The sequence below is a fragment of the Lissotriton helveticus genome, chromosome 2_1 (assembly GCF_964261635.1).
Source record: "Lissotriton helveticus chromosome 2_1, aLisHel1.1, whole genome shotgun sequence".
NCBI lineage: Eukaryota > Metazoa > Chordata > Amphibia > Caudata > Salamandridae > Lissotriton > Lissotriton helveticus.
In genome coordinates, this window is record NC_136059.1 from 1,644,980,437 (window position 1) to 1,645,004,870 (window position 24,434).

Here is a 24,434-nt window from a genome sequence, read left to right on the forward strand (position 1 = left end):
TATTTTCTCTAACTTACGACTCAGTATCTGGATTTGCCGCATATCCCAATCCGGCGAGGACTCTTTGGCTAGTAACGTACAGCATGTGTGACATCACTTGGGCCAACCTGGATGCTACATCAAGTATTCTCACATCATCAGTGCGGCATAGCCCTCACATCATCAGTACGGCATAGCCCTTAGCCTCCTGTACTCTATGCATGCATGTACTCTATGCATGATCCATGTCAAAAAGCCTGCTGTTTTGAACATGACCAGAGAGCTTGAGTTAACATTCCTGCACGCCATGCCCCCCCAACATGTCAAGTGATTGCGTTAAAAAAAATAATAAATGTTGTACACACTTATGGGAGTGTAGTAATATCTATGATTTATCTTCAGTCAAAATTAGAAACCCCTTCTCCCCCTTAATCCTCTACTTGACATTTCCCGGATCCTGCTGTGCCCTCATGTCCTCTATCTGGCCGAACAGTCGTCAACTTGCATAGCTACAAAACATTCCATCCCTTCCGCCTTACTCTGAAGCGCTCTTCAAACCGCGTGAGCTTTAAGTAGTCTCCTCTTTGAACAGGTGTGAAAGCCAGTGCTGGACTTGAAAGTGTCTGAAACACTCCGTTTCCATCAAGCAGAGTTCCTTATAGCTCCATTTAAGGAACACATTCCTGAGTTTGATATTCCTCTTTCCCCCCAGCTCTCTAAACTCCCCTTGTTTGGGCTCATGCAGAAATCTTTAGTTCCCCATAAGCGATTAAATGGAGAAGGTACAACTTCAGCCCATGTGTTTTATACAAACTTTCCCAAACTTGCAATGTTGCCCTTGTCTGTGGGGCACCGTAAAGCATATCATCTTTGCGTCATAGGGAGCAACCGCACTTCCTGAGGTGCCTTCCTGCAAGTGTGTTGAATGAGGCACCGTGTTTTTTTTACATTTTGAGTTGCATACATTCTAAGGCCATGTAGCTGTGCCACCTATAGAAACAATTTAAGATTAGGGATTTCTTGCCCCCTCTTTGTAAAATCTGCTTACACAAGATACAGGCTTACTCCCCCGGCACCAATCAAACCTAATCCAAGACCATTGTGCATGGCTGACCCTGACCCTCGAAACCAGGTTCAGGAGCGCAAGGATTACATGTTGCAGTTTGGGCAAGATTATCATTTTATGGAGGCGGTGCTGCCCAGGCATGATAGCGAAGGTCTTCTAGTTGCATAAGTCTTTTCTGGTGGCCGCTTGCGGTCCTCCTAGTTCCTCTGTCTAGTCCTATACATACCTAGCAACAACAAGAGAGGAAGGGAGACCAAGAACACTCCTATTCCCCTCGAATTAGGATACAGAACAACAACGAAGGAGCGTCATTTGTAATAATGACTACAAAGTGGAGCAAAAGCGGTGTCTTAACACATTGTTTTTGTTGCTTGAAAGAAACCTCAATAGGTTTTTATGAAGGCCCTCACTCACCGACCTGGTTGGTGACATGCTTCATCATCGGGCCCCACCAGGAGTGGCCAAATGCCACCCTGGTGTGCTACAACGCCAGATTGATCCTGACGAATGCCTGATAGAACACTTCACATAGGCTGAAACATGTTGTCCGACCTCACACTAGGATAACAGTGGACCTTTAATGTGCGTCCGTTATCCTATCTATTTTTGTCCCTGTCCAATTGGCGAAACTAATAAAACTACTTTTTTGACTCAATTGGCCATTTTATCTTTCACTTCACGTTCACAATACCAGCTCCGCAGTAATCTGGCGTTGTAGCACACTAGGGTGGCATTCGGCCACTCCTGGTGGGGCCCAATGATGAAGCATGTCACCGACCAGGTCGGTGAGTGAGGGCCTTCATAAAAACCTATTGGGGTTTCTTTCAAGCAACAAAAACAATGTGTCAAGACGCCGCTTTTGCTCCACTTTGTAGTCATTCTTGCAAATGACGCTCCTTCGTTGTTGTTCTGTAGTCCTATACAAATAAAGGTTAAAAACAAAAAATCTCCACACATCTAAAAGGTTAGCTCTGTTCGGTTGGCTCACTTTTTGGGGGATCCAGAGTCAGATAAAAAATTCCAGATTCCCCTTCTGTTATGTTTTCTGATATCTGTAATGTGTAACACCTTCTAATCTTGTCACCGGTCTGTTGATGTTCTATAAAACTGACCTGGTCAGGAGCACTAAACCTGGCAGTTACCGGTCAACCGTTAAGATAATATTTTCATGTAAACCTTGGCATCTAAGATCGCAGAGGTCGTATAACTGTCGATCAATGGCTCATTGGATCCTTCCCGGCTTGACGATCTGATAAATCCTTACTTCGGTCATCGTTTTGGTGACTATTCCACTTAGTGTCAATGGCATTCACGGCTTCAGGTGCTCAAATTGCTTATAGAAGGTCAAGGAAAGTCCACCCAGTTCTGGATACCTGTGAGGATTTCAAACCATTTGTTACTGACAAAACGTTCGCAATCAGAGTATTAAGGATTTCTGTCTGCTCACCCTGTACTGAAGGAGAGTAGACCCTGGAACCCTCCCTCTGTGTGCTCACATAGAATCTACGTGTGACACCTTCAGAGTCCTCACACCTCTACTTCCCTCCCCCATCCCCCAGGCTCTGTAAATTGCAATAATAATGCAGCCTTCTCTCTGCCCCATCTATTTCCTGTGTGAATCTAGACCGGGAAATTGGACCTTAGCATCTGTCTGCCTGGCACCCATGTGTAAAGATGCACTACCCCAGCACCTGCCACTGGCCCTTGGAGTATACTAATATTTCATAATCTGAGAAGCTCCTTAAATTTCAGTCTGCCACGCCAGAAGGTACCTACTCGTTGAACCCTATCACTACCTTTGTAACTTCATTCAGGCAGTTTCCTATCCCTGATCACATCTCCAGGATATCTGTGCTGCATCCAGCAGCTTCAGTGCACACTGCTTCCTGTGTGATTCTGAATAGATGCAGGGTGGATATCCACAGTATAAGTGCCCTTCATGCTGTTGGAGGACATCTGTCACTGGTCCGAAAGATGTTTTTTCCAGTAGTGTGATCGTTAATAGGGCCTGCAGATGAGGATAGTGGCCCTCTTGATTTTCCTTGTTGTATCTTTTTCTTCACACTAATGTAGTTTAGCAGGAATCCCTTGCATTTCTATGGCTTACCTTCACCTCCGGGCGCTCCCAGACATAGGCCATTTCTGCACTGTTCCAGCGAAATCCCTGTGCAGCACACAGCACTCCAGCCATCCATTGAAAACATGTCCTTCCTTATGCCCACCCCTCCATTTCTCCCTATGCTTCGTCCTGTGCTTGGACTTCCGCTGGTGTTGCCGGATCCACTATGGCGCCACGGTCTGGTGGTTCTTCCCTCCAGTACTAAGCTTCCCCACTCCCCTCCCAGCTGTCCTTCAGCTAAGCAGTCTGTGCCTCCTACAGAGAGAGTGAGATGTGCTTTGGGCCACATGTGTCTTTCCAGGTCTACTTGTGATGCTCTATTGCTTCTGACTCTGAGCCCACCCCACCCCACAGCTCTGAATGTCTGTAGATTGTGCCTCTCTCCTGTAGGAATCATCTCAAGCCCTCTCTGATAGTGCTGTATTCCAATTTAGCTGTGCCATGTGGTGCATACTCGAATATCGTGGCTGGGCTTGTCGTCAGAGCATGTGCTTTATGGCTGGAGTAGGTACCTCATTCAATAGCAACCTATGTTCAATTTTGAGTGCAGCGCGCCCCCCAAGGTTGTGCGGTCGCGTTGGCTGTTTTGGTCTGCTATTCAATAACTTATGAGCAGTGGGGTCAAGTTGACTTCTTTATTGTTCCAGTGATATCATATGAAGAGATTGTCTCTGGGTACAGTCTAAGATTAACCACTGTCTACAGCCATAGATGATCTCTTTGGAGTCCATATCAGATAAGCGAATACCTCGCGGGGTTGAGGTTGTTGCTCGTCTCAACCCCCTGCGTCACACTCCAGATTTACCCTCATCGCATAAGCCCTGTTCACAAGAGGGGTTGCTCCCCTCCATCTAGCCGTTTCCGCATCCGGCAGCGGTCCTTGTTCTTCATCAGCTGTAACCAGCACACCATGAAACCCCCTCGACATCTGGTACTACTGTTCACCGACTACCTGCAATCTGGAGGTGGTGCCCAGAGCTCCAAGCAGCACATGTCATAGTCTCTTGTCTGTGGATGCACTCAATCCTCAGAGTGAATCTTTGGGGTTTACTGCACGGCTATAGCCTGCTAATGCCTGTGCCATGCTCGCCACACGATTGGTGCCAATTGCGGGCTGAGGCTAGGGCGTAGCACCTTGATAGCTGCTGCCATTTTCTCTAGAATGTCCCCATAGGACCATTTTTTTAATCCATTGACCCCAAAAGCACTTTGTAGTTTTGAGGGCATATTTCTGCCCATTCTCTTTCCTCTTTGCCACCATGTTGATGGAGCTTTGGTTCTGACCTATCAGGAGTTAGCTATTTTTAAAAAAATGCAATTACTTTGAACCCAGTCCTCATTTGAACTCTAGTGGTAGTATTGCTTTTTACAAAATATTGTGAAATATTCGCATGGCCTTCTTTCGGTTGAGCCTTAGGAATTCCATATCTAATGTTTAAAGAGCAGGATACATAGTTGTGTGGATTAACTTGAACATTTCTGATATACCTGATGCCTACACTGAGTAGAAGTGACTCATAATTGTCTCCATACGAGACATGATAAATTGTAATGGAAAATCTGCTGTGGTTATGCAGGACCCAAACCTGTCAAATTCAGACATTTGTTTAAAAAGCTGTGCTCCCAACCTGAACATAAACATGTGTTCGAGGCATGTGGGCTGCTAAATTCATATCTTAGCATTAGATCGCCGCCTAGTGTTGGGCTCGGATGATTGCACATTGTTGTCCTGGAAGAGTCTTCGAAGTATCCTGAGATAGGTGGCTCCTCCCCTGGACTACAGTGCGCATGGGCATCGGCTCCATCCCCAGATTGTTTTTTTCCGCCATTGGGTTCGGATGTGGTCTCGACGTCTTACTGTCGGAACCAAGTAAATCTAACTTTTAGCGGCCTGAAGGCCTCGATTTTTCTTGCGTCGGTATTGTCTGCGCTCGGTCTCGAGTCTTCCGTCTCTTGAAGCCGGAATAAGCGGAGTTTTCTTCGTTTTCTACACTTTGAGGCCTTCTCATCGCGACACGACAGCAAGCCTTTACGGACATGGAGCGGAGCCCGTTTAAATACTGCCCGCTCTGTGGGTCCAAGTACCCACACATCGATCTACACCCCGTGTGTAACAAGTGCCTTTCACCGGACCACGACGACGGCAAGTGCAAGGCCTGTGCACAGTTCCGCTCCAAGAAAACTCTCAAGCTTCGGCGCGCGGTGCGCTTGGAAGCTAGGCAGGGGGCCCCAGAGCCGGAGAACATCTTCGGCGACCCGGAAGAAGAGGTCCAGGGTCACCTTCTACAAATCTCCCCATCACAGACGGAGGTCGAGGCGGATCCGGGAGACGACGACGGAGTCGCGGGTCAAGTCCTCGAATACGTCGAAGAGGTAGGAGACGACGATGAGATTTATGGGGCCGCGGCAGACAGCTCGGGGGACGAGCTCTGCCCTGAAGGTTACGAAGATACCGACCGGGACACGGGATCGCCTGTCGGCCTTACCCAGGACCCGTTGCCGCAAGCCACAGCCCCGCCTTCGGGCCCGGCTACGGACTCACTTGCTGGGCACGCTGTTTCGAAACTGAAACTGAAACCGTCGGAGTCGTCGACACCTAAAATGGCCGACCCGAAATCGAAACTGAAACCAATGGACTCGAGTGTCCCTAAGATGGCTGCCGTGCCTGTGAAGAAGTCGGTGCCCGTCAACCCGTCGGCTCCGTCGACCTCCGGTCCGCAGAAGCCGAGGAAGTCTGTCGATTCCGATGCTGCAAAATCGAAACCGACGCCCGAGGAGGGGGCCCCCAAGAAAGATGGTCGGCACGGATCAGCGGCTCCGGCGCCGTCCAAGCCCGCCAAGGTCGGCTCCAAAGAGGCTACGCACAAGAAGTCTGCGCCCCGGCCTCAAGATTCGGAGGCGCCGAAGTCAGTTTCCGCGCCCAAAACGCACAAGGCCCGCGAGGACGTCGGATCCGAGGGACCGCTCAAAGCATCCTTGTCGGCGGCGAAACACACTGGCAGTGTACCGTCCCCCATTGCGGAGTCACTGCAGAGAATCAGGGAGAAGGCCTTTGCTCCATCGGCTCCGATGCCATCACCGCAGCCGCAAAAGGACGCTCCGGCTAAGCCTTCTGGGAAACTCCTTTTTCTCTTGCCACCTAAGGAGGCGCCGAAAGCGTTTTCGACGAAATCGGCTCCGAAACAGGGTTCCTCGCTGCCTGACCCCCTTCCACGTCGTGCACTCGAATCGGTAGACGATTCAGAGCATTTCATTGATGCTGCCACCGGCAAGCTGACACTCTATAAACGGAAGATCACTTCGGAGCCGGTGGACCCCTACGTCATCCCGTTGAAGAAGAAGAGGGTGCCCCTTGACGCCTCAGGCCTCACGGAACCGATTCAGCCTCCTCCAAGACGGAGCCCTACTCCCTCCCCAGAACACTCTGTGGGTGAGGAATATGATGAGGATGAACAGTACAATTTCCCCATCGATGAACCTGATGTACAACCAGATTCATACGACGACACTGGTGACCAGAACACCCAAGGTGCGGGCCAAGACCCGCAGACCTTTAATGCACGTGCATCCCCGACTGAGGACTCAGCAGGTTTTCATGCACTAATTGAACGGCCAATCATGATGTGGACATGCATGCCGACCCGGTTGAGGAAGACTTCCTTTTTGACACCTTTGCCATATCTGAAAGGACAGTAAAGACACTTCCTATGCTGAAAGGTGTTCTCAAACATGCTGGAGACATTTTTAAGGAGCCTACGAGGGCTAGAGTGGTCAACCCTCGCATTGAAAAGAAGTACAGGCCTGCTCCTGCGGACCCCGTCTACATCCGGGGACAATTGCCACTGGACTCTCTTGTGGTTGCCAATGCCAGGAAACGTGCCAACTCCCAGACAACGGGTGAAGCTCCTCCCCCGGATAAGGAGTCCAAAGTGCTTGAGGCAGGAGGCAAAAGAGTGGCTGCACAGGCGGCAAACTTTTGGCGCATCGCAAATACACAGGCGCTCCTGGCGCGTTCTGATAGGGCGCACTACGACACCCTAGAACAGATTATACAACACCTGCCCCCACAGTTCCAAGAAGGCACCAAAATGCTTATTGAGGAAGGAAAGCTAATATCAAACGCAGCCATCAAGTGTGCACTTGACGCTGCGGACACAGCTGCTAGGGCTATCAACACTAGCGTTATGCTGAGAAGACAAGCCTGGCTCCGCATCTCAGGGTTTAAGCAGGATATTCAGACAACAATTCTGAATCAGCCAGTCAATCCTGATAGTCTGTTTGGTCCGGATGTTGACACCACCCTAGAGAAGATAAAGAAGGACACGGAAACTGCTAAGTCTATGGGGGCCCTGCAGTCCCAACAGTTTCGTGGCAGCAATTTTCGTCGCTCAGGTGCACGTGGAGTCACCAGAGGACAGATGAGTCAACAATCCCAGTTCTCCAAAGGTGGGGCGCAATCCTCGTTCACTAAGCAGAACAAGGGAGGTTATAGGAATAACAGCAACAGAGGTCGCGGCAGAGGAAACAACAGCTCCCGCACCTCGACTCCAAGCAAACAGTGACTTTCTGTCACTGCCCCCCGACCACCTAACACCTGTCGGGGGGAGACTGCAGCAGTTCCTGCCCGTCTGGAGAAACATCACCACAGACAGGTGGGTGCGTCAACTGATCCAAAATGGTTATTGCCTAGAGCTGAAATCCACTCCACCCAACATCCCACCGAGGCAAAGGCCTATGTCCGCAGAGCATTTGCACTTATTGCAGCAGGAAGTAGTGGCGATGCTGCAAAAAGGCGCAATCGAGCTCGTGCCGGTGGGGGAGGAAGGCACAGGGGTATACTCCCTGTACTTCCTTATTCCAAAGAAGGACGGTTCTCTCAGGCCCATTCTCGATCTACGTCCCCTCAACCTGTACATACTGTCAGAGCATTTCCATATGCTTACACTGCAGCAGATTCTTCCCTTGCTAAACCAGGGAGACTTCTTAGCGACCTTAGATCTCAAGGATGCTTATTTCCACATTCCACTACACCCGTCACACAGGAAATACCTAAGATTCACTATTCAAGGCAGGCACTACCAGTTCAAGGTCCTACCCTTCGGAGTCACTACGGCCCAGAGGGTGTTCACCAAGTGTCTAGCGACAGTGGCGGCGCACCTCAGGAGGCAGAATATCCATGTCTACCCCTACCTAGACGACTGGCTCGTACAAGCCAAGTCAGAGCAACAGTGCGCCGCAGACATGTCGACTACAATTCACCTTCTTCACGATCTGGGTTTCTCCCTAAATTACCCAAAATCGCATCTTCAGCCGGCACATGTCCGGCAGTTCCTGGGTGCTACGATCAACACCCTGACAGCCATGGCTCAGCCAAACCAAGTCAGAATCGACAGCATTCAGTCACTGATCCAACGATTCCGACCGAGACACTCCCTGCCAGCGAGAGTGTTCATGCAGTTGATTGGCATGATGGCCTCCTGCATCTTCATAGTCCCTCACGCACGGTTACATATGCGCCCGCTCCAGGAGTGCTTAGCGAATCAGTGGACACAGGCTCGTGGGCAATTGACAGACCTAGTGTTGGTTACCAGTCGGGCATACGACTCTCTGCATTGGTGGACTCCACACAACCTTTGCAAGGGCCGACTGTTCCACGAGCCCGTGCCGCAGATTGTCCTGACGACGGACGCATCCCTCCAGGGATGGGGAGCACATGTGCTCACTTACACGGTGCAGGGACTATGGACGACGCAGCAACAGAAGATGCACATCAACTATCTGGAACTGATGGCAATCTTCATGGCGCTCAAGTCCTTCATTGTACATCTGAGCAACAAGGTCGTGCTAGTCCGGACGGACAACATGACCGCGATGTACTACATTCAGAAACAGGGGGGCACCCACTCGCCACAGCTGTCTCATCTGGCTCAGAGCATGTGGAAGTGGGCCATTCAGAGGAACATTTTCCTCATGGCAGAACACCTCCCGGGCAAGGACAATCAGATGGCGGATCTACTCAGCAGATACAGCCATCAGATGCACGAGTGGGAGATACACCCTTCTGTTCTCCACCCGTACTTCCAGCAGTGGGGTCATCCGGAGATAGACCTGTTCGCAACAAAGGAGAACGCAAAATGCCGACTCTTTGCCGCCAGGTTCCCTCACCCACAGTCGCAGGGGAATGCGATATGGATGAACTGGTCAGGCAAATTTGCATACGCTTTTCCGCCAGCCCCTCTAATACCGCTGGTCGCAAGAAAGCTAAGGCAGCACTCCATGACTCTCGTCCTGGTTGTTCCAACGTGGGCACGACAAGCTTGGTACACCACGTTCCTCGAACTCTCAGTGGTGCCGCATCAAAGACTGCGCCTCACGCCCAGTCTTTTGACGCAGAACCATGGAGACATTCAGCATCCAGATCCACGACAGCTCAACCTGGCGATCTGGCTCCTGAAGTCCTAGAGTTTGGATACCTTAACCTACCTCCAGAATGCATGAGTATCATCAAGGAGGCGAGGAAACCTACTACTAGAGCATGCTATGCTGCTAAGTGGAAGCGTTTTGTCATCTATTGTACGTCCAATGACATCAACCCGCTAGATGCATCTATTCCCAACATCATCTGCTATCTGTTACATCTCTACAAGTGCAATCTGGCGTACACTTCCATTAGGATACATCTCTCAGCCATAGCGGCTTATCTTCAGAACAGGCAGCACCTCTCTGTCTTCAGAGTGCCCGCCATTAAAGCCCTCCTTGAAGGTCTGAAGAGAGTCATTCCCCCAAGAACTCCACCAGCTCCGGTGTGGAACCTCAACGTCGTTCTCACCAGACTGATGGGGCCACCATTTGAGCCACTGCACTCGTGTGAGCTCCAATTCCTTACGTGGAAAGTGGCCTTTCTGATAGCTATTACGTCTCTGAGGCGTGTCAGTGAGTTGCAAGCGCTCACCATACAAGAGCCGTTCATTCACATTCACCCAAATAGGGTAGTGCTACGCACTAACCCTAAATTCCTTCCTAAGGTGGTGTCACAGTTTCATCTTAACCAAACTATTGACTTACCGGCATTCTTTCAAAACCCGCAAACGGTGGCGGAAAGAATGCTCCATACCTTAGATGTACGGAGGGCGTTGATGTACTACATAGACAGAACACAACCCTTTAGAAAAACACAACAACTCTTTGTTGCCTTCGCACCACAACACAAAGGCAACCCGATTTCCAAAGCAGGCATAGCCAGATGGATTGTTAAGTGCATCCAGATATGTTATCAAAAAGCCAAGCGCACTTTAACAATACCCCCCAGAGCACACTCCACACGCAAACTGGGGGCATCCATGGCTTTCCTAGGGAACATTCCTTTAGAGGATATTTGCAGAGCAGCCACGTGGGTCACACCACATACCTTCACAAAACACTACTGTGTTGATGTGCATTCCAAGCAGCAAGCAGCTGTAGGACAGGCTGTTCTCAAGACACTTTTTCAGGTTTCTGCAGCTGGCACGGGCAACCGCCGCTGATGGAGGGACTGCTATGTATTCTATGCTAAGATATGAATTTAGCAGCCCACATGCCTCGAACTGAATATGCTACTTACCAGTATGCATCTGTTCTTGGCATGTAGGGCTGCTAACATTCATATCGCCCGCCCTCCTCCCCGGTGCCTGTCGCAGCTGCAGATATACTATTGTATTTATTTCATTAGCATGGACATCCTCTACACTTTCACTCCATCTCCTGCCACAATGGCGAAAAACAATCTGGGGATGGAGCCGATGCCCATGCGCACTGTAGTCCAGGGGAGGAGCCACCTATCTCAGGATACTTCGAAGACTCTTCCAGGACAACAATGTGCAATCATCCGAGCCCAACACTAGGCGGCGATCTAATGCTAAGATATGAATGTTAGCAGCCCTACATGCCAAGAACAGATGCATACTGGTAAGTAGCATATTCAATATGTGTCCAACAAAAGAGAAAAACAAACATTCATTACATTTGCAGGCAAAAAAATAACCTCAAAGGGTCTTTTTGTAGAACTTCATAGTAGACCTGATCATCTCAAGTTCAGCAAACTATGGTCGGAATAAGACCTTAATGTTTCAAAGATAAGACAATAGGAAAACCTCCAAATATATAAATTGCGATCATATGCACATCAGGGATTTTTATTTTATAAAGTTATTTGTAATTTAGAGAATAGGGCCCACGGGAATGAGACAGGATGCAATATAACCTTTTATTTTTTAATTTTTTTTAACCGTATAAAAACATATTGAAGCAGTCATGTGTTTCAGTTGCAAACCATTAACTGAATATTGACCTGCAGATTTGAAATATTTTTCTCTCACCTACGGGCAGATCACTTCACCTCGATCAACCAGATAATTTGTATGGGAACTGAACTCTATGGGTGATCTCTTCACCCGATCAATCAGATCATTAGTTTGGGAACTGAACTCTGGCCAGAAACTTTCAGTCTACGAATGTAGACAAGGCTGGATAACATTCAATGATGGCGGCTTAACAAGAAGCTAGTGGGCACTATAGTATATTGTACAGAAAATATTATAATGGGCGGATGCAATGCCAGATATACAACCTGTTGCAACCAGACCTCTATTGTTTTGGTCCTATGGTTGGAACAAACAGCAATATTACAAAGTATTTGTAGCTGCATACTAAAGCAAGTTGATACATAAATTCAGTGTGGGTGAGTTTATCATACAGATGATGACACAAGAAAAAGTTCTTTTGTTTTTTGCAATTTATTTCTGTTCTCGTTTTCCATAGGGTTTAATTTGACACCCAACACGTCTTAAACCCCTGGATGGAGGCTGTAAAAAGGTCACAAAAAACATCCAATCTACAGTGTATAATGAATTACATTATTATAATAAATATGTAGCAGTGGCTTTATAATCACATAAGCAATATTCACAAACCTGGCTGACTGTGGCCACTGTAAAGTGATCAAGTTGCTCGAAAGGTGTGGTCTGAAGAGGGATGGCTTTTTCCCACTGACCAGATGACTTTTCGGAAGGTTCAGTTCCTAGTGTATATCACACGGGGTTTGTGTAATTCCATTACATATGTAGCACTGGATAAAGCAACTTACTTGTTGGGTTGTGGACTCCTTTTTATTTTTTTTCCCTAAATGTTAATAGGATGATGGGAGGAAAATCTGCAATTATAAACCAATGCATAACATGGGGTGCAAGAGAAGCCAACCCATTACCTTATACCTGGAACTGTGAGGCCTGTTTTGATCTATACTCCTAACCACAGATCCCTCACCTTAGTTTACTACCTGGATGCCAGACTAGATCCGGAAAGCTTTTCTCCAAGCAGTGCTCCCATGTTCAGCTAGGGGGCACTGTGTGACTCCATGCTGACTCCACACTGTCCCCACAGAGATGGAGCACTCTTTTGGCTTGACCTCTTACCTGATGAAGATGGCCCGTTATTCAGGCTCTGGCAGTCGCTACACGGTCTACAGGTCATGTGTATGGTTGACTTTGCTATCCTTTGTCTAACCTTCAGATGCCTTTTTAATACAAAGAGGGGTTTGCCCTAATAATCCACCCGCACCTGGGCATTAAGAACCAGAAAGGCACAAAAGTATGATGCGGCGGAATAGATCCAACAAACTAAATTCTCAACCAGACGGAAACTTAAATTATTCCATCGGAAACAATAACTTTTTAGAGAAACCAATTATTTTATTTGTAATGGCACATCCACTGTTTTTTTTTTTTTTTGATCAGATGCATATCGCTCTACATCTGTTTTATACGTACACATATATATGTCTTTAGAAACCTATCAATTGCAAACCTGTACATCATATACATAAATACAAACCTAAATAATGAAGCAAACCAAATAGATACATTTCTGACTCATAAAATCGAATCGAATCCTTACTGCCCTAATATTTGCGTGGCTGCGGGTGACTGATTATTTCACAAACAACTATGAATCGCAGCCTATCTAGAAAGATAGCCCTCTCAAATATACTCGCTAGGGGACACATATACCTCAACTCTATTTCTATTAGAGACTAGTGTAATACATTTTCTTTATATATCCAAATCACAATGGTATGGGCTTCTTTTCAATGTGTAGTCGACGCGTTTCAGCCCATTTAATCTGGGCCTCATCAGGATTAGGGGCTTAAGGAAACCCCGCCGGTACCACTATTTCAATATGGGCACAGATAACTCTGGACTACACCTCAACTGTGTGTAGACCGACAATATGCTATCGAATAGCCGAACTCCTTGGTTCTTTGTATCTCTATGCGGTCTTTCGACTCAGTGATTTGATCCTCCTCGCCTATGGCCCTCAATATTACCGTTGAATCTACTGGACGGATTCTGAGTTACTGGGTCCTCTCCACAAGTATACTAATGGTGCCAAAACAGTAAGTATACTTGTGGAGAGGATAGGCTGCGATTCATAGTTGGTTGAGAATTTAGTTTGTTGGATCTATTCCGCTGCATCATACTTTTGTGCCTTTCTAACCTTCAGATGCCTGCATGGTTTGGCACCTTGATGCTGTTGATTGATCCAATAACCAGAAGTAATTCCAAAAGGGCGCGCAGGTAAAGAGTGCTGGTCCTCCACTTCCTGCACTCAGCACGTGCACATTTACCGGCATGTACCGCTGATTGATTGCAGACCGTTTATTAGGTAACTTTGTCGTGATTTCAGTTTGTTGTGTGCTCACTAGTCATAACTATAACCGAAAACATTGCTTTGGCCATAAGAAAACTCTTTGAAAGTTACCATATATCAACACAGACACCAATGGCAAGATTGCGCCTTTCTCGTCGACGTCCCAGGCCTTTGTTACTTGCTGGAGGATGACTTGCCTAATATGTGCTACTTAGTTTCTGTTGTAGATGCATACAATGTAGGGCTTAGACTGCAAATTGGTGTGTAGACTCATGTGCACACCTGGGGGTCGCGGAGGGATTCCTCACACCGCTTATGTAACTGCTTCTCCCTAGACAGGCTCACTAGGGCTGCAGGAGAGCGTTTATCAGAGAACTATTTCCATGCGCATTAGGAAGGGAGAGAGGATCCCTAAAAATTGTTGTGAATATGTTTGTAGTTTCCTAGGCCCTGTTAATTGCCAACTATCCCCCGCAGCTGCTGGCATGCCAACATTATTTGTTGGTGATGGTTAATGAAATGTGGCTGAGAGGCAGCAGGGGCGTGACACCTGCAAGGCATGTGTAATTGGGAATTTACATGTACCCTTGGCCTCACAACTTGTAGCTCCTGGACATTTTCCGTTACCAGCCACAAGGTGGTGATAGACCTACTTATAAACCGAGAGTTAATGGCTCAGTGCCTAATTCACAAGACATTCATTGTGTAGAAAATGTGTACTGCATTTGTAGAATCCTGACCCTCCTTCACAAATTCAGGCTCAGCCCAGCATTACATGTGCAGATGTAATGAGTTCGTAAAGTTCATGTGATGAGCATGCAGTCTGTTATGACACCTCTGGGAGAGCAGTGGCCAGTGAAGCATCATGATACTATGAAGAGTAAATGACGCGGACTTCCACGTTCCTTTTCAGCACCTCCATGCAACCCCTATATTTACGCCTTTATTGACGCCATATGCGAAAATTTTGATAGCATAGTAGATCATGCATCTGAGTAGCATCAGGGCGGTACTATCCTCAGGAATAAATGAGGGAATGTGCCCCATAATAAATAAAACGTCATTTAAATAGACAACATAAGTTAAATAAGCCTTCTTGAGATCACTAACATTGTAGAAACCATGAAGGCTTATTAAAAGATTTAAAATTCTTTACAGAATGCAAAAAAAAATTATCAGTCAATATAGGGAATAATTAGCATAGAGCTCAGTCAAATGCAGCATAATCCTAGCAAAATAGTGTACATTCTAAGCCTGAGCAGATTTGCACGAGTCTGTACTCTGAGCCTGGGCCCAAAAAGATTGTCTAGCCTCCAGATTAAGCATTTGTTATGATAAAAATCACAAGGAAAATCGAAAATTCGGCATGAGGTGAGTAAAAAGTAATATTGGCTTAATGAATCACAGTACAGCTTAAATACATTAGGATTGAACACCAACCCAATATCATCCCCTAAATTACTCGTCAGTGAGCACACTGTTGACCTAATGTCATCGGATGTAACAGTACAAATCTACTTACTCACAAAACAATAACTTACTTATAACAACTATTGGCGCTTTGAAACACAGGCAGGAAGGACCTCGAGCAGTTAGCTACATTTTGCAGGACTGCTTCCTCCTAGGCTCACCCAGAACAGCACATCAGAAAGCATTCATGTTCATTTCGCTGCATTTGGAGTCAGTGAGACATGAAAACTTTGTAACATCGGCTACGTTTGAAATTCAAGATGGCTGGGCCTGGCTAAGCCAGTTCCAGAAAAGTATAGTTCTGTAAGGCGCAGAGTTGTCGTTTTTAGTGCAAGACATTCATAGTACTGTACAAACATTATTTATGAATCAAAATATCTTTTACACCTGTCTGATCCAGGCATGCTAAAAGTGTGGGACTGGTATTCGAACAACCTGTTGCAACGCTAGTCTTCAAAATCAGAGAAAAGTTTATTTGGAAGCACAGTATTTCCGTGCAGTTCTTTGAGCTTGCTGTGAGACATTTGCTGTAGGCGGATCTTGGGAACACCGTGATCTAGAGGTGAATATCTTTTATGCTGGTCACAGACTCAACCTGGTGAGATTTAATTATCTTCATAATACCCCACAGTATTCTGGAACTCCTAAACAGACCCCTTGCCTGCTAGTACAGTCTGCACCAACGATTGCCCCAGGAAATGGAAGAATTAATTGTCCTGTTGAATGTGGCCATTTTGTACCGACCCTGTCCCTGATGTTGATCAGGCAGCTGTGGTACATTGGGTCCAATTCTCACTGTTTATTTTTGCCTGTTTTAGACAGCTGTGCATGTAAGCCCTCAAAAGCGTTATTGAACAAATCTGGCGCTTGCATTCTTGTGTTATAAATAGTTAAAGATATAATATTAATTGAGCAAATGTCTGTATCACTCAGTTTGGAGTCCAGGCACCAAATATTTGCAGAGCAGTCACAGATGGATAGAATGCACCCGACAGATCGTCATCCAATGCATTGTTGCATTGAAGCTCTAGGGAAAAGATTGGTTTAGAAAAATACTTGTGTTCGCCTGTTTTGTGGAGGCTGTCTTCACACGGTCTGCAAAATTATTTGGTAAAATTAATTATATTCTTCTGCGGAACTTATCCGTAAGTGAATTTGTATTGAATATTGATTTCAGATCTTAAAGAAGGAAATTTTTTTTTGAAATGTGCATTTTATTTTTACAGGTAGATATGCAGTGGGTGCAGGTTTTGGCCGAAGGCTGGGCGACCCCGCTCAATGGATTCATGAGGGAGCGAGAATACTTGCAGTGCCTTCACTTTGATTGTTTGCTCGATGGTAAGAAATCTAGTGATGAGTTTGATTTTAGTCATTGCCATCCTCCACTCCAGCCCCTGATTTCATTATATGGTATTGCTTTGTATTCTGCTGAAGTACTGCTTTGTGATTTGCTTCTTTGGCTTGACTTTTCCAGCAACGGTTGATGGCCCCCAACATGTTTTCCCTTTCCTAATGGCGGAACCTGAAATTTGTAACCGTGTTAAGTTGTTGATCTTGCTCTGACAGCAGTGCTGCCTCCTCTGCTCCCACTTCCTCAAGGTACTCTTATGCCCCTCTACCCCACCAGGTCATCTTCAGGAATATGGATGTCTAAAACTGACAGTGGTTCTGGTGAAGTAGCCTGCTCCTTTCATGCTCTCTAATGTTGTAAACAATTCTGGTACTGATAACTAAGTACCACTTCTACAAAACTGTTGTGGTTTGGAAAACAGGCCCCCTGTTCCTCATTCTCTGCATCAGTAGGTGGGGATTCACAAGGAAGACCCGTGGAGAAGAATTACCTTGTGCCCTTTCCCACTTCCCCCCAGGATAACCACTTCTGGTAGGAACCAGTTCCTTAATATTTGGCATGGAATAAACTATAAGAAGATCAGACGGAAAAACCAAACTTATTTTGCTCTATGGATTATCCCTGTGCTTTTCCCACTATTCGTATTTACTGACACTGCATTTTTCTTGCGGAACTTTTGTATCACCGCATATTTGGCAATTGATGTACATACAAGCTAACTTGGGCTCCGAGAGGGTTCAGTTGACCCAACACCCCATATTTAAATTGATATAGTATTTGGTCAGGTCGTATTTGATTTTTCTTTTTTATGTTTTAGTTAGAGGCTTTAGTCCTAAACTATTTCAAAAAGAAATCCTAAATCTCACATAATAATGTGTTTTGACTAATCGTGCTGAGGCTTAGGGACCTAGTGTCAGACAACTCCGATATGTATGACTTGCATAATTAGAGCTCTACTGGTGTATGCCTGTCTCGCGTTAACTCTGAAAAATTAGATTGTCTGAATTTATGAAATTCTGCCTTCATGAGGTTAGAACATTTGTGAAATGTTACAAATACCTTGTTGCATTTTTTACCTTCACATTACATTTGTACTAGTAAGGAACGCCTTCTCTTCCCTATCTCTGAGAACTAGGGGATAGAGGGCATTGTGCACAATCCCTTATTTCACTCTACTTCTAAGCCAATGTCCAGTTGACTGAGGCGGTCCACTAAGTTTTGGAATGTACACGAAAATTCTTTTCTCAGGAGATGTTGGGATGTAAAAGTCTTGTCATTCTCAATGAAAAGGAACAAGCCATTATTTCTTAGACTTCATTCTTTTTTTAACCCCATGCATAGCGTTGGCAAATTATAGACATGTAAAAACTAGAATCCACATTTCCTTTACAATTTATGTATTCCGCACCAGATCCCAAAGGAGTCACAGAGAGAGCCTCTACCAGCCTGAACTGGAGCACCCCTCCTTCATCCAAGAAAATTCTCCCTTGCAACAGAATAAGAGAAAGAATGATCCCTATGTATGCTCATTAATATATCCTCTAGACCAGATGTAGGTGAAGACTCTAAATTGAAGAGCGAATATATAATTATCTATGAGTAATTGTGAATATTCACCTAGTGGGTCTGAATTTTATCAAATAGATAACACGAGTGAAAGCTTGAGCTGTCTGGATGTCACCCTGAATCCAGAGTTGAAAAACATCCCCCTTGATGCCATTACCTATCTACAATGTTATGCTGTTATGACTTTTATTTCCCGCTGCTGCTGCGTCTTAGTAGAGAGTAACTGTTTTCAGAATACTGAATTCACACTAATTGTTCTTTATGGGAGCCATACATTATGAGTTTTCTCACAGTTTCAGACCGGCAGCTCTCCAGCAACATATTTCTTTCAAATACTTAAAGTATCTGAGTCCATATATCTTTTGTGTAGATCTTGTCATTTGTGAAAAGAAGCCATCTTAATAGAGACCTCATCTCTTTATATCCGTGGGAAATGCCCCGTTTGTCTGGTATAGTACAACACCTTCTGTAGTAGTTAAGGACAGGGCGAATATCTTCTTGAGCCTGCATCTAATTAAAGCTTTTATTTTTTTTCTGGTGGTCCTTAATCTGAATGCCTTTGTGTCATATTGCTAGTTCTACAACTTTGTCTCCCCATTTGCTTGGATTGACTGTTTGTATGCTCTCTTATAGAAACCTTCATTATAAGCACACTCTGTAACCCAGGGCTGTGACCATTTTAGCCAAGGCCATGATTGAATGAAAAAGATGCTCTGATGGTGTTAATTAGTGTAACAGTCTAGCCAAAAAGTGTAGGAGGTGCTCCCCTTTTGGGATCAAACCATAAATCCAACTAGGTTTGTTGCTGGACTAAGTTTTGTGACATTTGGTCTGTTTCCTTTGCTTTTTTCTTGTGTTCAAGGGTATTCATGAGATCTTCATTTTCTCCCCCAAAAACAACTCCCTTCCCATTCAACTCTGGATAAAGGACATCAAAGCTCTTAACTGCCCACTCTCCACCTCTAATTCTGTCAAATCCCTAGGCATCAGTATCGACCAGAATCTAAATCTCATCCCCCACATTAAAAATGCATCCAAAAGTGCGCTTTTCACCCTTCTCCACCTCAAGAAACTTAAACCATTTATTCCAGCAGACGATTTCAAACTTGTTGTCCAATCGCTTGTCCTTTCCAGGATTGACTATGGCAACGCCACTTTGGCTGGCTCCCCTAAAATCCATCTTGCACCGATTAAATCTGTCCTCAATCTAGCTGGGAGAATCATCTCTGATTGTAAAAAATGTGATCACATCTCCCCTGTCCTCAAAAATCTCAATTGGCTCCCAATAGAAGGAAGATTCACCTACAAGATTGCCTGCATCACTCACAAAGCTCTTCACCAAAATACCCCTTCTTACCTTACAATGAAACTACACAAAGCATTTTGCTCCAGGTCTCTGAGGAGCACAAACTCCCTTGTCTTGATCCCACCCAGATTCAAATGTCAAAAGACCCAATCCTGTGCGTTCTCTGGTAACGCTCCTACAATTTGGAACTCTCTCCCTAAGGATCTTCGCTGCAGCCCCTCTTACCCTCTCTTCAAAAAGGAACTCAAAGTACTCCTCAACAAATACTGGGGTATCTAATGTTACTGACTCTGAACATGTCCACTCCTCTCTCTTCCCTTGTCCGCTCCTCTTCACACCCCCTCAATCCCTTCATTTTTCTCACTCCCCCTCTCTTCACCCCCTCTCACTCCTAACTTTTAATATTCACTTTCCACTTAATGTTATCTCTCTGTTTCTTTGCCCCCTTAGCCCTGTTGAATGCATTATCATACTGTAACTCTTTTTCGCTTAATTGTTAATTTTATCTCATTATGTTCACCTTCCTTGTAAAGCGCTCTGATACTCTTGGGTCCAGTAGCGCTATATAAAACCATTGAAATAAATAAATAATTCATTGGTCCATGCTCCCTTGGATTTGTGGTCTTTGTTGTAGGGGAAATTAGTTTTTCTGTGGCTGGGGGTGGATCCTTTTCTCCATTGGGCCTCTATGTGGTCACTATAACAGCTACTTGCACACTGGCTTTTGTCCAGACCCAGAGGTAGTCTACAGATTTACGTCTATCCATGGTTTCTGAAATATTTCCTGCCATCCGGTGCATTGGGAAGATACTTGAGGCAAATCCACAACTATGAGAGGTGCACATTTCTAGCCCTAGCAAGGGGTATAGTTTATTCCTTCGGCATAATGTGCAACTGCCTAGGTGTATGTTCTAGAAAATTGCCATAGAAGGCAATTTTTTTTGAGACTCTGTGGTGAATTGGTCTGCACCCTCTCTACAGAAACAGCCTGTGTCAGACTTTGCATTTCTGTTGTCCACTTTATCTATGTCTTCTTCATTGATCTCTTATGTCTTGTAATCTCCACTCAGAAATGTATCAAGAACTGCTTCTGCGCCTCTGTGAAAATATTGCCTTTGATGATAGCCACGGTTTTCTGATGGCTGGTTTTACTGGCTGTTTTAACTTTTTAATAAAATCAACAAGTGATGCCTTATGTGGGCAATCTCTTGCTTGAAGGCAGTTTAGACTATAGTTTTAGTCCTTTTGCAAGTATAGTTCAGCTTATGAATTTGATCCATAGAACATTGCAAATCGGGAACCAGAGAGCACTACTATGGTTCTCTTAAGTAATGGACCTCTCTGGCCTGTCAATGTCGCACAACTACCACTGACTTAGGACCAACAGCACAAAATGGAGGTCTGGAAGAGCATATTATTTGGAAAGCACTACAAGTGAAACACCGCAGATCATCCACAACTCTATTTTGCCGCCTGCTCAGGTGACTGCATTTTGGCAATGTCTATAGCTATTGTCCTATTGGATTTCCACCTATGATGTGCTGAACGAGGTGTTTATTAAAAGCATTTACGAACAAAGTTGGTGGTCTATGAATCACCAAAATGGTATACATGCCTGCTAGGGAATAGAATTAAATTTGCTCTCCCGCGAGCTTATCAGACGAGATTGGCTCTGTCCAGGCATGAGAAAAAGGCCCTTTAAAAGAATAAGGTGCTACGTAAACTGTGAGAACACAAAAGAGCTCAAAGTAACTTTCTGATATTCAATCCACAGATTTTCCGCTCTTTTGTGGTCACTTATAATATACATATTTTGGTTTGTTTTGACACCAGTAGCAATTTAACATTTTTACACCACAAAACTCTCTTGGGTCTATGCATTCTTTTATTTTTATATGCCAAGCACCTGGACCCTTGTGTCAGACTTTGAAATCTCCAGGATTGTTTGTCTTGTTTGGAGATGCTATTGGCCGCTTATTGCGTTTTTGTGCCTGAAAATGCTGCTCTCTGTATTCCTTTATCGGTCTACAAAGATGTGGTGGCCAGAATCACATTTAAGAGAGGGAGAGTAAACCTTTAGACCTCCTCGGTGAATCCATCTCAGCTGATCAAGACAAAGTCCATAAGCTGACATGATTTGGGCGACAAGCCTACCTAGTGATATAGTTATTTTATGGACTTTGCTACAACTTCTGCCGTTTATTGCGGATATCCAAAGTAGATCGCCAAATGTATTAAACTCCGGCCTATCCCACGCCTTTTTCGTTTGAATCCCTCTACCCCTCCTTGTAAGTTTATTAAAGGATAAGATATGTGATGAACATCATTCATGCTGAATTTGTAGCTAGTTTGTAAGACACACATAAGATATAACATGTTTAGTTAGATCTTAAAGTTCTAGTCCGTATTAAAGGAGCTGATGTCATCAACTGTGTGGGTGTTTTTTTTTTTTTTTTTGGGGTTAAAGACTTTATTGTAATCTGCATTGTTTACACAGCATTTACCTACAACCCGGAGGCCGGCTGCTATATAGGGACATTTCGTTACACATTTCAGATAGCATTCGCTCTGCAGCGTCCTTGGTCTTCATTGCACATTTTCAATCAGCTGAAAATATACGATCACTTTCCCAAATAGTTTTGTAACAGTCTTATTTTTATATTTTATAACTACAACTAAATGTGTGACTCAGATAGTAGAACAGATGTTTGTCTTTTTGACACTCATTACTTCTCAGTGCAGTAATTGATGCAAGTAGCTAACATTCACATCTCGAGACTCCCAGATCTTAACATTCCTTTTACGGGACGTGCGACTAACCCATCAGCGCTATATCAACTCTATTTGTATGTGTTAAATCAATCTAAGTGCGTCTCATTCGACATTCCCCTCCTCCTCAGAGCTGTCTACATCTTCTTCTGATAGGGGCTCACATATATCCCCTCTATAAGTGTTCCATGGCATCCACATCTTGTTCCATTTCCTGGGGTTTGCTCTCATTTTATAGATTGCTCTTTCAATCACTAATAGTAAGTCCATATTTCTACACCATTGTGCCAGTGTCGGTGCCTCTACTGCCCCCCACTTTTGCGCTATATCCCGCTTGGCCACCATTATCCCTACGATTGCCCATTGCTGCCCCTGACGAGTCAAATCAGTCTGTTTCCAGACATTCAGTAGACATACACGAGGGTCCGGTGTTAGGGATACTTCCAATGTTTGTGAGATGGTGCGCAGAACCTGTCGCCAGTAGGTGGCGATAATTGGGCACTCCCAGAGTGTGTGAAAGAGTGTGCCTGGTTCTCCGCATCCTCTCAGGCAGGTGGGATGGTCAGCTCTGTGCATTTTGTGTAGAGTAATTCTCGTATAGTAGACTCTATGTAATATTTTAAGCTGCACCAGCCTATATCTCGATGAGATACCCGCTTCTTTTGGTGAAGCCATCGCTGCGTTCCATTCTGCGTTGTCCATCTCACCTAGCTCATCCTCCCATTTGGCTTTCAGTTTTACTAGTGGGTCCTGCAAATTATTCATTATTTTCCGATAAGTCAGGGAAGTCGCACTTGCTTCCATATAATCAGTCAATAGACGGTCCTCCAGCGGGGACGAGTCCGGCACCTTTGTACCTATCTCGATGGCTGCCATTAGTGCATGCCTGATTTGTATGTATCGGTATGTTTCATTTGGGCTCAACTGATATTGCCGCTGGAGTTGTTCAAACGGAACAACTCCATCGTTTGTCCACAGATCTCCTACTGTGGAGATCCCGATGTTATCCCACTGCGTGAAACCCCTACTGTGTCTTAGCCGACCCAGTGCTTTGACATCCCACAACGGAGTCATTTTGGTTATGATGCCTCCCCATTTGAGTCTTGTTTGCGCTTTATGCCACAGTGCAACCGTGTGGTATGTGGGTCCTATCAGTTTTGCAGCGATGCTCTTGTTGTATAGTGGGGCCAATAAGCTGTGGGTACCCAGCTGCACTCTGTCCGCCAGGTATGCTGGTTCTCCCTGTGGGGCGTGAATCCATTGATTTATGATCTTTAGATGCGCCGCCCAATAATACAGCTGCACATCCGGCAGTGCTATCCCCCCGTCATACCAATCTCTGACCAGCTTTACGTTTGCTATGCGGGCGGGTCAATTGCCCCATAGTAGTCCTGATATCGCAGCCGTTACCTTTCGAAAGTATTCAGGCGCTATCAGGATTGGGGTATTTTCTAGGACATAGAGAAAGCGCGGCAGCGCCTTCATCTTGAACAGCGCTGCCCTTCCTAGCAGCGTTAGCGGAAGTGCCTTCCAGTGCTGCACGTCCGCCTTCAGTCGAGTCAGTGGCGGTAGTAAGTTTAGGTCGTGGAAAAGTCCTCCATCTTTTGTAACATGTATCCCAAGATATTTAAAGGAAGAGTCCGCCACCGCCAGTGGGCAGTTAGCGGACATAGGTGGGAAAGGGCCCTTCAATACATAGAGGATAGATTTCGTCCAGATAATTGTATATCCAGATCCTCGGCCATGTTTGTCGCAGAGTGCTAGCAGTGCCGGTATGCTCCTCTCCGGTTCTGACAGGTAGACTAACATATCATCCGCATAGAGGGAGATTCTGTCCTCCCAGTTATCTCCCCAGGATATTCTCTTCAAAAGCGGGGAGGTCCTGATCACGGCTGCCAGTGGTTCTAAAACCAATGCAAATAACAGAGGAGATAGTGGACATCCTTGTCTTGTTCCTCTAGCCAATGGTATCTCGCGTGAGATATGTCCATTTGCTGTGACATGTGCCACCGGGCTCGAGTATAGGAGTTTTATCCATGAGAGAAATCTGGGGCCGAACCCCATGTGTGTCTGCACCGCAAAGAGATACTGCCATTCCACCATGTCGAACGCCATCCTGGCGTCT

At 45.5% G+C, this 24,434-nt stretch overlaps 1 protein-coding gene across 2 annotated transcripts in view; it reads left to right on the top strand.

The window, feature by feature from the left end:
- Window positions 1–24,434, top strand: part of PAPSS1 (3'-phosphoadenosine 5'-phosphosulfate synthase 1) — a 266,540-nt gene that overhangs the window by 114,378 nt on the left and 127,728 nt on the right. For both annotated transcript variants that reach the window (XM_078676598.1, XM_078676599.1), the window contains exon 7: window positions 16,544–16,655. In XM_078676598.1, the coding sequence (XP_078532724.1) occupies window positions 16,544–16,655 (112 nt within the window). The remainder of the gene's footprint in view (window positions 1–16,543; window positions 16,656–24,434) is intronic.